The sequence below is a fragment of the Balaenoptera physalus genome (genome assembly GCF_965194825.1).
Source record: "Balaenoptera physalus genome assembly, chromosome: 15".
In the NCBI taxonomy this organism is placed as follows: domain Eukaryota; kingdom Metazoa; phylum Chordata; class Mammalia; order Artiodactyla; family Balaenopteridae; genus Balaenoptera; species Balaenoptera physalus.
The window spans coordinates 58,700,682-58,714,235 of record NC_138894.1 but is presented as its reverse complement, the minus strand read 5'-3'; the positions used below and the strand labels follow the sequence as shown (position 1 = coordinate 58,714,235).

The following is a 13,554-nucleotide window of genomic DNA, read 5'->3' as shown; positions in this document are numbered from 1 at the left end:
TTGGTCGCAGGGATCGAACCCAAGCCCCCTGCAGTGGCAGTGCGAAGTCTTGACTGCTAGACCTCCAGGGAACTTCCTCCATTTCATTTTTGATGCAGATTTTAATCAATAATCCATACATAGTTACAGGATATTCAGAACCATATTGAGAAAAGATAAATGATTATCATGATTATGATGCTAAAGACATTTGAGGACTATTGATGGCTACTGGTTGCTTAAATTTGGCTTGTCACTGTGCTCATTCGGACTATTTCTGACTCTCTCAAGTTTCATACCGTGGTCCATCAGTTGCCCCAGAAATGCCTCACGTTAACAGCAACCTGTCAGCTTCTGATCATGTTGAAGTCCTGTTACCCACCAGCTTGACACAGGTGGAGCCAAAAGCAAAGAAACTTGACCCTTTACTTACCTTGTACAGTCTTAAAGAGATTTCTAATCTTTTTGAAATTTTGAAAATAGGTCAGGGACTTCTCTGGTGGTCCAGTGTTTAAGACGCCGCACTCTCAATGCAGGGGGCCCGGGTTCGATCCCTGGTCAGGTAACTAGATCCCGCCTGCCACAACTAAAGATCCCGCATGCCGCAACTAAAAGATCCCGCATGCCTCAACTAAAGATCCTGTATGCCGCAACAAAGATCCTGCATGTGGCAACAAAGATCCTGCGTGCTGCAACTAAGACCCAGCACAGCCAAAAAAAAAAAAAAAAAAAAAAAATTGGTCAAAGACCCTTTATTTGGAAATCATTGATCTAGAAGAATCTCTGCATTTTACAAATAAATACATTGATATAAAGAGATGTCTATCCAAGGTTAATATTTAAGCTAATAATACTGTTTTTCTATGTGGTATAACTACTCTGAAAATTCTGACATGTGCAACCTATAGGTAGTTTGGCAGAGTGTAGAAATTTAGGCATACCATTGAGAGGGTTATCACTTTGGGTACCTCAATGATTGTGTGAGTGAGTGTAAACTTAGATGCTAAATTTCAAACTGAAAATCGCTTTTGATACTATTATTTTTAGATGTGCCCAAGTGTTCTGAAATTAATTGGAAAAGTAGGGAGGATACTTTATAGAAAATGTAATATTAATTGGTTATAAGTAATTTTTTTTGGTAAGAAAACGTTTCATTAATAAAATTCATCTAGGTTGGGTAATTTCTGTTGGCTAGTAAAGTTTTAAAGTACATTCAACAGTTTCTTAAAATTTTTCTTTATTTTTGCTTAGGCTTCTCCAGGTAATCTTTCTCAGTTTGAAGACATTCTCTTTGGTAACAACGATATGTCAGCTTCCATTGGTGTTGTGGGTGTTAAAATGTCTACAGTTGATGGCCAAAGACAGGTTGGAGTTGGGTATGTTGACTCCACACAGAGGAAGCTAGGACTGTGTGAGTTTCCCGATAATGATCAATTCTCCAATCTGGAGGCTCTCCTGATTCAGATTGGACCAAAGGAATGTGTTTTACCAGGAGGAGAGACTGCTGGAGACATGGGAAAACTGAGGCAGGTAAGGAAAAGGAGTGTAGAGATAGAGGAGAATCCAGGGCTAGGAATGGCTCTAAATTTAACATAATACTGTTTTACTTAAGGAAAAAAAATTTACAAGTCAAAACCTCTTAAATCTAATCACAGCAGGGTTTTGAGGAATGTCTTGTTTATCTTTGACAGAAACTTTGTGTCTTTAATAGGACTTCAGAAGGAGCTGTTTCTTGTTTAAGACTTGTTCTACCTCAGATCATCCCCCCTCCCCCTGCCTCTCGAAAGAGTAACTCAGTGCCATTTTAAAGGGATCACAATTGATAAAAGGAGTGCTTTCACAGTTGGGGGGTGCAGGGTGGGGAAGAGGTGATTTAGGGCCATTAAAGAAAAAAAAAACTATGACTGTATTTAGCATGGATATATCAAATAAGTTGCAGTTCTTCAGGATTAATTTTTAATAGTTCAAGTGGAACTTTAGCCTATTATTATTATTATTATTTTAATTAATTAATTTTTGACTGCATTGGGTCTTCGTTGCGGTGCGCTGGCTTCTCATCGCGGTGGCTTCTCTTGCTGCGAAGCACGGGCTCTAGGCACACAGGCTTCGGTAGTTGTGGTACACAGCCTCGGTAGTTGTGGCTCGCAGGCTCCAGAGCGCAAGCTCAGCAGTTGTGGCGCACGGGCTCAGTTGCTCTGCGGCATGTGGGATCCTTCTGGACCAGGGCTCGAACCCGTGTCCCCTGCATTGGCAGGCGGATTCTTAACCACTGCGCCACCAGGGAAGCCCTAGCCTCTTATTATTTTACTGATTCTTTTATTTTAACAAAGTTCGATTTTGCTATTTGTATAGATATATGGTTTATTATTTAGATATTTAACGGATGTTGTATTCCCCCCAAGGATTCTATTCTTCTCATGAGCCTCAAATACAATAAGAACTACTTGAGAGTTAGCATATCTGTGATGGGCATTTTTAGCATAAATAGTATTAAGGCAACTTTCCACAAGTATCATTCTGTTAAGAGTTTTTACTATTGAGACTATTTTTTGAAAGCTTTATGTGAGCCTAATTTTAAATTTCCATGAAAATTTCATTTACAGATTTTAAAAATACATGTTAATACATATATTACCAATGTCTTCTTGCATGTTGTATAAAAATTTAATGTAGGTTAATAATTTGTTAAGCTGTTGTCGCTTTATATTTGTCAGTGATACAGCTTTCCTTATTGCTTTTCTTGTTCCTTTTCTCCTAGTAATTTAAAATATTTCTTGTAAAATAGGTTATTCAGAGAGGAGGAATTCTGATCACAGAAAGAAAAAGAGCTGACTTTTCCACAAAAGATATTTATCAGGACCTCAACCGGTTGTTGAAAGGCAAAAAGGGAGAACAGGTGAATAGTGCTGTGTTGCCAGAAATGGAGAATCAGGTATGTGGATTACAAATGTGAATTTACCATTAAATAGTGACTTTTTAGAAGGCTGCTTCTGTCATCTATATCTCAAAGCCTAAACTGGATCACTGATATTTAAGCTTATTTTAATCTATGAAGAAGCTTGTGAAAAACTCAAAAAAAACTCAGGATTAATTTAACTAGAAAAATCTAAACATAACCTTAAATATAATTTCATTATATTTACACAATATATATCCTTGGGGTAAGGAATAGTTTATTGTTTTATTGGTTTCACCTGAAAGAGCCTGATTACTGTCACCTAAGTAGGTGAGGTAGCTTAGTTGTTTAGGGGGAAAAAGACCTATCAGAGTTTTATAATGTACAAGCTGTGGGGTTTTTAATAAAGTACTTCAGTTTCATTATCTGTCTTAAAGGATCGTTGTGGAGATTAGGAAGTAATAAGGGTGAAAGTATATACAGTGCATAATAATTGCATAATAAATGTTACATTTAAACAATTCAAAAATTGGCACTGGTTATGTATGTTCAGTGTAGAAATGAATATGCAAACAATGTAACTTTTTATGGGATTTTTCAGTGGTTGAAGTTTATCTTCAGTTTTTCAAATCTTTGAGGCAAGTATGGTTTGAGGGATGTATTTTTATGGTAAAATATTAGAAACTCTTGACAGGTTATTTGTGGATCACTGATAAGTAAAATGAATTGTATATTTAAATAAGAGCAAGCTCTAGCTTCTTATAATTTTGAAAATTGATTTCAAACTACAATAAACAGAGACTATTATTACTATCATGATTTTGCAGTGATTGCTTATCACATAATAGTTTGATCCTTATAAACTAAGTTTACCTTTGATCCTTATAAACTAAGTTTACTTTTCTTGTGTGACAGAATCAAAAGCAATTGTGTATGAGCAATAATCCCAATATAGACGTTCCCTGACTTATGATGGTTCAACTTACAATTTTTTTTTACTTTACAATGATGCAAAAGTGATATGCATTCAGAAGAAACTGTACTTCGCATTTTGACCTTTTCCTGGGCTAACAATACTCAGTGCAGTTCTCTCATGATGCTGGGCAGGGCAGCGTGCAGCAGCTCCCAATCAGCCACGCAATCACAAGGGTTAAACGGCCGATACACTTACAACCATGCTGTACCCGTAGAACCATTCTGTTTTTCACTTTCAGCACAGTATTCAATAAATTTTGAGTTATTCAACTTTATTATAAAATAGGCTTTGTGTTAGATGATTTTTCCCAACTATAGGCTAATGTAAGTGCTCTGAGCACATTTAAGGTAGGTGAGGCTAAGCTACAATGTTCAGTAGGTTAGGTGTATTAAATGCATTTTACATTTATGATGCATTTATTGGGATGTAACCCCATCATAAGTCAAGGCAGATCTGTATTAGAGAAACTTACTTCAGTGTTGAAAATGGGAAGAAGCTTTTAGGGCTACTAAAAGGTGTTATCATCTGTGCCTTGTGGTGACGTAGCAGGAGATTCTTGTGACAACCTTATATATTTGTAAGAGTTTGGCAGAGGCAGATAGATGACTGTGTTATCAATAGGAAATATATGCACTTTCACAATGAATCTGGTATTGAGTATAAGTAGAACTTGTCATTGGGCTATCAGTTTCATGTCCTTAGCTTCTTTATTTTATGTTATAGTAGTAATATAGGCAGTTTATTTAAACTTTTTATTTAAATATACATATAGGAAAGTGTATATATCATAAGTGTATAACTAAATTTTCATAAATTGTAAGTACCCACATGACCAGCACCCATGAAACAGAATAGTACCAGGATCTCAAAGACCCTTTTTGTTTTCTTCCAGTTAACCTCCACCAAGGGTAACCCTGCTTCTTACCTCTGACAGTATGGATTAGTTTGGTCTATTTTTGTAGTTTATATAAATGGACTCATACAGTTCATGCTCTTGTGTTTGATTTCTTTTGTTCAGTATCATATTTGTGAGATTTATCTATATTGTCGCATGTTGTTGTGGATTGTTTGTGCTTATATCTGTTGTTGTGTGTAGTATTCCACAACGTGAACATGCCAGGCTTTATCCATTTTACTCTTGGTGGACATTTGCATAATTTCTGCTTTTGACTATTATAAATAATGTTGCTGTTACAGTAAATTTTCACTTTCTGAAAATCAGTTTTTAGTCTTAGGTTTATTTAAACTTTGTCTGATTTTCTTGGTTTGGATTGGGAAAGAACAGGGAAAATTATAGTGTTTGAAATTTATTTTCATCTTGCCATTTGTTTTTTAAAAAAATCTCTGGAATTCTAGTGATAGTCATCTTTTATTTTAAATTCTTAATCTTAGGTTGCAGTTTCTTCATTGTGTGCAGTAATCAAGTTTTTAGAACTCTTATCAGATGATTCAAACTTTGGACAGTTTGAACTGACTACTTTTGACTTCAGCCAGTACATGAAATTGGATATTGCAGCAGTCAGAGCCCTTAACCTTTTCCAGGTAAAAAAAATACATGGGTTAAAAATATTGAGTGGTTAAAAATGTTTCCCTCTCTCTCTCTCTCTCTCTCTCTATATATATATATAAGACTCTTACTAAGGAGCTTAAATATTTTGAAATATTATACTTAGATAGTTGTGAATTGCTGTATTTTTCTAGTTGCAAGCTATATAAATAGTATTTGTCCTGGTTTTATGAATAATTTTGTGTATTAATAGCAGTTTTAAAAAATTACATTCTAAGAAGTTTTATGTCTAGAACTGCAGTAATTTGGTGGTTTTGGTTTGGGGAAAAATATACAGCAGAAAATCAGATTAACAGGTTGAAAGTTTGATTTTCGGATGAGGAACTTTTGTGTACATTTCTATTTAATATTTGAAGAATGTTAAGTGTTTTTTGTTTGTTTGTTTGTTTGTTTTTACAAGTTTGGGGAGTGTAGGGGTTGGTTATTTAAAAATTTTTTTTGGCTGCGTGGCTTGTGGGATTTTAGTTCTCCGACCAAGGATCGAACCCAGGCCCTCGGCAGTGTGAGCACAGAGTCCTAACCACTGGACTGCCAGGGAATTCCCAGTGTTAAGTGTTCTTGTTCCCCAAATTACTTAATCATTATTCATGGCATAGTAAGGTTTTCACTAATGAGCGTGCCATTTTTCTATTTTATTTTTTGTTCACTAGGGTTCCGTTGAAGATACTACTGGCTCTCAGTCTCTGGCTGCATTGCTGAATAAATGCAAAACCCCTCAAGGACAAAGACTGGTTAACCAGTGGATTAAGCAGCCTCTCATGGACAAGAACAGAATAGAAGAGAGGTATATTACTAGTGTACACTTTTGTAAGCTCTGAGTAACTTCCAGTCACTCCATATGATTATACCACTTATTGTAACATGCAATTTTGCACCTGTATTTTAGCGTCTAACTGCACAGAAAGCTAATAAAGTAATAGAGTAGTAATGATTTAGATTGATTAAATAACTTATTTTCTTAATTATTTTTTTTTCCTCCACTATGAAAAAGTAAAATTTTATTAAAGAGGTGGTATGGATAATGTCTCAGCATGAGCTTGGGAGCCGGATGACTTTGGTTCATGTTAAGGCTCTACCACTTAGGAGCTGTGTTAATGTAAATTGGGTGTTATTCAACCTCTGTGTGGCAGTTTCTTCCCTTTTAAAATGACAGTAATAACACACCTACTTCTTAGGGTTATTATGAGGATTTGATGATTTTCTGAGGATTAGATGATCTAATGTGTATAAAGTACTTTGAACAAGGTCTGGCACGTAGGAAGCACTTATGCTTTATTATTCTAGAAAGGATTTAAGGCAGCCTAAATGTATTTCAGAAAATCTTTAAAATTGAGGAAATAAAAGAAAAGTTATATAATGCTGCTGTCCTAATATAATTAGCATTGGAATAGGTTTTATTTTTATCTTTTGTTTTAGATACAAGTTTTAAAACTTAAATGAAGTATACTGTGCATAAGAGCACAAATCCTAAATGTGCAGTTTGATGGATTTTCACAAAGTGAACACATTGGTAACAACACACAAGTCAAGAAACAACATAACTAACATCCCAGAAATTCCCCTCAATTATCCTGATAGTTACTACCTCTCCTCACTTCAAGAGTAATTACTATCCTTCTAACATCATAGATTAATTAGTTTTGCCTGTTTTTGAACTGCATATAAATAAAATAATTTTCTATAGTGCACTCTTATGTTTGATAGTCTTTTAAAAAACATAATTGTAATCCTAATATAGTTTTGTGCCCTTGTTTTTTCCCACTTGTGCTTATATTATCATAAGCATTTTTTAGTGTTGTTTTGTGTTCATATTCAGCATTTTTAATAAGTACATAATATTTTATTGACTGGATATACTTTACCTTTTTCAATAATTAGGTTATTTCATGTGACCTTACTGTATACCCAATGTTTTCGATTTGGTAAATTAAGGTATATTGCCAGAATAGGTAAAAGAGAGTCAGTATTTTTATGGATTTGATGTTGTCAAATTGTTCAAGAATTTGTTGAATATCTACTGAATTCTGATGGTATAAAAAAGCATGGTGATCCCTTGACTATTTGGGACTCTCTGTATGCCAGGCAAACGTAAAATAGTTGATCAGTATCATAAGACACCCTGCAGATAATTACCAAGCTAAGTGTTGATCCTGTGGATTCTAAAGGGTCTTACAGTAAAAATAACTCATGAGGTCAGTGATTCGTGGGTATGTTGATATATCATTGAAAATGCAAAAGTTGAAATGCTAAGGCAACTTTCCGAAACCAGGTTTGTTGGGGAAGAAAAGTGGAATTTAGTAACTTAAAATAAGAAATAGGAAGGATTGGATATTTGCAAGTAATTAAGGTAGTTTACAATTTTTTATTTTAATTATTTGTGAGTAAGTAACTACATTAACGTGTGTCAAAAGTCCCACAGAACAGAAGGATATACAGTGATGAGTCTCTTACTCTTGTCTCCCAGTTTCCCAGTACTCTTTTCTGAGGGCCTCTGCACAGCTCCAGGGACACATTTCTTATTGTATTCTATGTGAATTGCCAACACCTGCCCTGGGAGCAACTGGTCTTAATCAGTTTCTTGAGTATCCTACCATGGAAAGCCTGTGCCTAAACAAGTAAAAGTTTATGTCCATTCTCCCTCATCTTTTAGTTGTTTCTTAAAAGAAATATTAGGTAATTTAAATAATTACCAAGATCTAGGTCATTGGTTTTATTTTTAACTTTGGGCTTGTGGGAACAGGGCACGTGTCAGTAGTCCTCTTCCGGCTTAACAGCTAGAGCCTGCATGTATTTAAACCCTTCAAAAACCTTATATACTATTACCAGAATAACAAATTATTTAGAAGACAAGATATCAAAATTAATTTTTTTTGACTGTAAGTAAAGGTTATTTTCATAGGACATAGCAGTAATTTCCAAAATCTGGTGGCCTTATAAGACTTACTAATTAGAAATAACATTTGCAAGAAAGGCTTTATAAGTCAAAATATGATCTACTAAGATAAGAGGAAATATTTTCCCCTTTTTATCTTGGGGAGAATTTTTTTTTTAAACCAGCAATTACTAAGGCCTGTGGTTTTCAAAGCCAAATGCTGAAATTCCACAGACCAGGAAGAAAAAGTTATACTCCTTAAGTCAGACTTTCATTGGGACAGTCTCCTTTTTTTTTATCACCGTTTCTCAATTCCACCTGCTGTGATACCTCATGCTTTCTAGTTTATGCCTTCCTGGGGTTCTCAGGGCAAGTCTATTATCTCCCTCTCTAAGCATTTAAGATTGATCTTCAGGATTACACACTGAATCAAGTTTTTTCTTTTTAATATTTATTTATTTTTTGGCTGCGTTGGGTCTTAGTTGCGGCGCATGGGCTTAGTTGCCCTGCGTCATGTGGGATCTTAGTTCCCCGACCAGGGATCGAACCGGCGTTCCCTGCATTGCAAGATGGATTCTTAACCACTGGACCACTAGGGAAGTCTCCAGATTTTCTGTTTTTTTTTGTTTGTTTGTTTGTTTTTGTTTTTTCTGTTTTTTACGGTCATTGTTTTGGGATGATTTTCTAGCAGAGAAAGTGGTGGAAATCTCTACTCCACCCTCTTAAACAGTAAGTGAGGAGTTAATTTTAAAGTGTTTGGGTGTGCGGTGAATTCTGTTAAGGAAAGCAAAGATTTCTCTTTTTCTTCTATTTTTATTAGAGCAGACATAGGGACAGTTATGACTAGATCTTTGAGTTTGATGCATACATCTTGTCCAGGACTATAGCCCAGTGATAGGTTCAGGAATAATGATGAAAATAGGATTACTTTTAAGTTACTGTCAGGCTCTTAGGAGGAAGAGAAGACTGGTTGCCTGGCACTGTGCTAAGCATCTCATGTTCATTAGCTGTGTGGTGATGGAGGCTGGCTTTAAAGCCAGGCTGGCCTGACTCCAGAGCCCATGCCCTTAAACACTGTACTGTATTGCTATTTTTTTAATAAATTTATTTTATTTATTTACTTTTGGCTGTGTTGGGTCTTCGTTGCTGCATGCAGGCTTTCTCTAGTTGCGGCGAGCAGGGGCTGCTCTTCATTGCGGTGCTTAGGCTTCTCATTGTGGTGGCTTCTCGTTGCAGAGCACGGGCTCTAGGTGTGCGGGCTTCAGTAGTCGCAGTGCGTGGGCTCAGTAGTTGTGGCTCGTGGGCTTTAGAGCTCAGGCTCAGTAGTTGTGGCGCATGGGCTTAGTTGCTCCATGGCATGTGGGATCTTCCTGGACCATTAGCAGGTGGATTCTTAACCACTGCAACACCAGGGAAGTCCCTGTACTGTATTTCTTGTTTCTGTCAATTGTATTTAATTTGATCCAAGTTGGATTAACGTCAGAAGTGAAATGTACTATTTTGGCTTTTATTTAAGTTATATGCACTGAATTGCTTTATATGTTGTAATGCTCATTTTTCCATTCATTAAAACCTATTTGCACTGAGACTACAAATACTTTTTAGCTAATGGCTTAAATACTTTAATCTCCAATGAGAATTGATATGTTATTATCTTTTAGGAGTGAGTTTCTGGGTATTTCTTCCTTTTGTGCTTTATCTAACAATCAAATTAGGAATTATAAGAACACTGTCCATATTACTATTTTTGCACTTATTTTCTGATAGGTCCAAAGAGTCCTCATGTTTGCATATACACTAGGACTGTTATTATTACTTTTAATCTTCTGGGATTTTTTTTGTTTTTGTTTTTTTGTCTTTCCATAGATTCATCTGAAGCCTTGGTAATTTTCCCATGTTTTTTCAAAGTTAGAATTCTTTAAAGAACATTGAATATATGTTAGCATATGAAATAGTTCACTCGTGAAATTGCTGATGATATCATTTGCATATGTTGAATTTGGTATTTTTATTGCCTTCTAGTTTAAAATTGAGTATTTCTTTTTCTATGACATTTAATATGATTAATATAGCAATCTTATTAGAAATATATATCTCCAAATAAAAGTGGTTCCGGGCTTCCCTGGTGGCACAGTGGTTGAGAATCCACCTGCCAATGCAGGGGACACGGGTTCGAGCCCTGGTCTGGGAAGATCCCACATGCCGTGGAGCAACTAAGCCCGTGCACCACAACTACTGAGCCTGTGCTCTAGAGCCCGCAAGCCACAACTACTGAGCCCACGTGCCTAGAGCCTGTGCTCCACAACAAGATAAGCCACCACAATGAGAAGCCCACGTACCGCAACGAGGAGTAGCCCCCGCTCGCCGCAACTAGAGAAAGCCTGTGCGCAGCAACGAAGACCCAACACAGGCAAAAATAATAAATAAAATAAATAAATTTATTAAAAAAAAGTGGTTCCTATAAATGTAGAAATGGTGGTGGTGCTTGTGTGATAATATATCATGCTTCTTGAGGCAGTGTACTTCCAGGGTTATATTAAGACTTAGACCTAGACTTCTTTCCAGGTTATATTAAGTATCCTTTTATGCAAGGATGTCTTTAGTTAGTAGTCTGTATTCTGTGGAAACAGAGAGGTCTGGCGGTCATACAGTGAGTGCAGTTTCTTTAAAACAGCAAAACATTGCTCTGGCCTCAGAGGAAGAACAGGAGGGCTGTCAGTCTACTGCTTTTCCACCACTTTTCTCTGCTTCCAAGTCAAGTTTAGTGGAAACCCCTTTTTTCTGGTCTCTGGGCTGATCTGCTCGTCCCTTTGAAATTTATTTGCCTTCCTGTCCAGTCTGCACCACAAAGGCAACCCTCTTTCCAGTGCTTTCATGGGGGCCATAGAATTTCTTGCCCCATTGGTCCTTTGTCATACTGGCCCCTCTCTCCTTAGCTTTCTTTCTCAATTAAAAGTTTCTGGAGAAGGTCACACAATGCTGATTGGACCCACTGTACTTTCAAACTATCTAGTTTTCACTGCTGCCTGGTATTACTTTTGTTACATGACTCATTTCAGTGACCAATCTAACATTTTTTATTTTCCCTTCAGCTGCCTCCTACCTGTAAGCAGACGATCTCCTCCCTGATTCTTATAATCGCAAAATGTACCTGTATTTTCAGTCTTTTACTCCCTGGCTCTTTCTCAGAAGAGGAAATAATGCACTTCCCTTTCCAAAGGCAACCTTTCCATTTTTCCTTGGTTACAGTTTTTTTCCCTATTCCTTCTCTGCTTCAGTTTTCTTCCAGCACATCCTGTACTGTTCTCCCTTCAAGTCTCTGCTGTTGCTGCTCCACCCTCCCCTCCCAAGTATTTTCCTCAAGATCCTATCTCTTTAAATGCCAACTATTTAGAGTATAGGCAAATGAAATACCCCAAAATGAGGTTCCCCAGCTCCCATAGGAATTCTCTGCTTTCTTACTTGTGTCACATTTCATTGCATTTTGTATCTTGGTTGTTACTCAGCACTAACTGTAAGATGCAACATGTCCTTCTCCTCCACTAGATTGAAAGTTCCTTGAAAGCATGTTCCTTTCTCTTATATTTTGCCATACTTCTTTTTCTTTTTTAATTTTCTCAAGCCTATGTAGCAGATTATCTGCTATTTAATGTATCAAATGAGTGGTTCTGTCTGCATTAAACCATGTGAAGAAAGATAAAGAAGAGGCTCAAAAACTTGTAATTGTATTTAGGTACCAGATTTGTTCTCAGCCATATAAATAAGCTGTCATGAAATTCCAGTCAACTGTTCTTACAGTGAGAGATCAGAAGTGCTGGTTTTAAAGAACAGAACGGTGATTTTAAAATAACAAAAATTTCATGACTAATGTTATAATTTATTCTTTTGGAATTTTAGAGATTAACTGACCCTAAAAATTATCTTGTATTCCAGTCAACTTGTGAATTAATGTATCAAATTGTGACAGCTGAGTAATTTTGAGTAGGATTGACAGGTATACTCTGTTTTGCCAACACTAACTTTGGTACTTCTGAAATTGTGATTTGAAAGTGGGATTGTCATGGAAACAGTAGAGCAGTCTTTTTTAAAAAAAATCCTCTGTTAGCCAGAACACAAACTAATACTATAATTATTTCTGAAATGGCATGTTGAATAGATTTGTGAAACTAGCAATTTATTAGACTTTTTTTAAAAAAAATAAATTTATTTATTTATTTTTGGCTGCGTTGGGTCTTCGTTGCTGTGCATGGGCTTTCTCTAGTTGTGGTGAGCAGGGGCTACTCTTCACTGCGGTGCACAGGCTTCTTATTGCGGTGGCTTCTCATTGCAGAGGACGGGCTCTACCTGCGTGGGCTTCAGTAGTTGTGGCACGTGGGCTCAGTATTTGTGGTGCACAGGGGCTTAGTTGCTCCGTGACATGTGGAATCTTCCCGGTCCAGGGCTCGAACCCGTGTCTCCTGCATTGTCAGGTGGATTCCTAACCACTGCACCACCAGGGAAGTCCATTATTAGACTTTTAATGATATCCAGACCAAAGACTGAGGGGGCTGTGTATCTTGCCTTGTGCTATGTGTTTTAGAAGCTTTTTCATTCCCTTGCTGTTTTACTTCTTAATACTCTTTCTGGAACTTTATGCTCTTTTTTTTTTTTAATTAAAGTATAGTTGATTTACAATGTTTTAATTTCTGCTGTACAGCAAGGTGATTCAGTTATATATATGTATATACATTCTTTTTTTATATTCTTTTCCATTATGGTTTCTCATAGGATATCGACTATAGTTCCATTTGCTATACAGTAGGACCTTGTTGTTTATCCGTTCTATATATAATAGCTTACATCTGCTAACTCCAGCCTCCCACTCAATTCCTCTTGCCCTTGGCAGCCACAAGTCTGTTCTGTATGTCCATGAGTCTGTTGCTGTTTTGTAGATAGATTCATTTGTGTCATATTTTAGATTCCACATATAAGTGATATCATATGGTATTTGTCTTTCTCTTTCTGACTGACTTAGTATGGTAATCTCTAGTTGCATCCATGTTGCTGCAAATGGCTTTATTTTGTTCTTTTTCATGCCTGAGTATTATTCCATTATATATACGTACCACATCTTCTTTATCCATTCATCCATCGATGGACGTTAGGTTGCTTCCATGTCTTGGCTATTGTCAATAGTGCTGCTGTGAACATAGGGGTGCATGTATCTTTTTGAATTATAGTTTTGTCTGGGTATATGCCCAGGAATGGGATTTCTGGATCATATG

General features: G+C 36.5%; 1 protein-coding gene across 2 annotated transcripts in view; it reads left to right on the top strand.

The window, feature by feature from the left end:
• MSH2 (mutS homolog 2) overlaps positions 1–13,554 on the top strand; it is a 72,756-nt gene that overhangs the window by 8,633 nt on the left and 50,569 nt on the right. Inside the window, exons 3-6 of one of the 2 annotated variants that reach the window (XM_082427694.1) lie at positions 1,231–1,509; positions 2,765–2,911; positions 5,244–5,393; positions 6,069–6,202. In XM_082427694.1, the coding sequence (XP_082283820.1) occupies positions 1,231–1,509; positions 2,765–2,911; positions 5,244–5,393; positions 6,069–6,202 (710 nt within the window). The remainder of the gene's footprint in view (positions 1–1,230; positions 1,510–2,764; positions 2,912–5,243; positions 5,394–6,068; positions 6,203–13,554) is intronic. The other variant, XM_082427695.1, reaches the window with a different exon arrangement.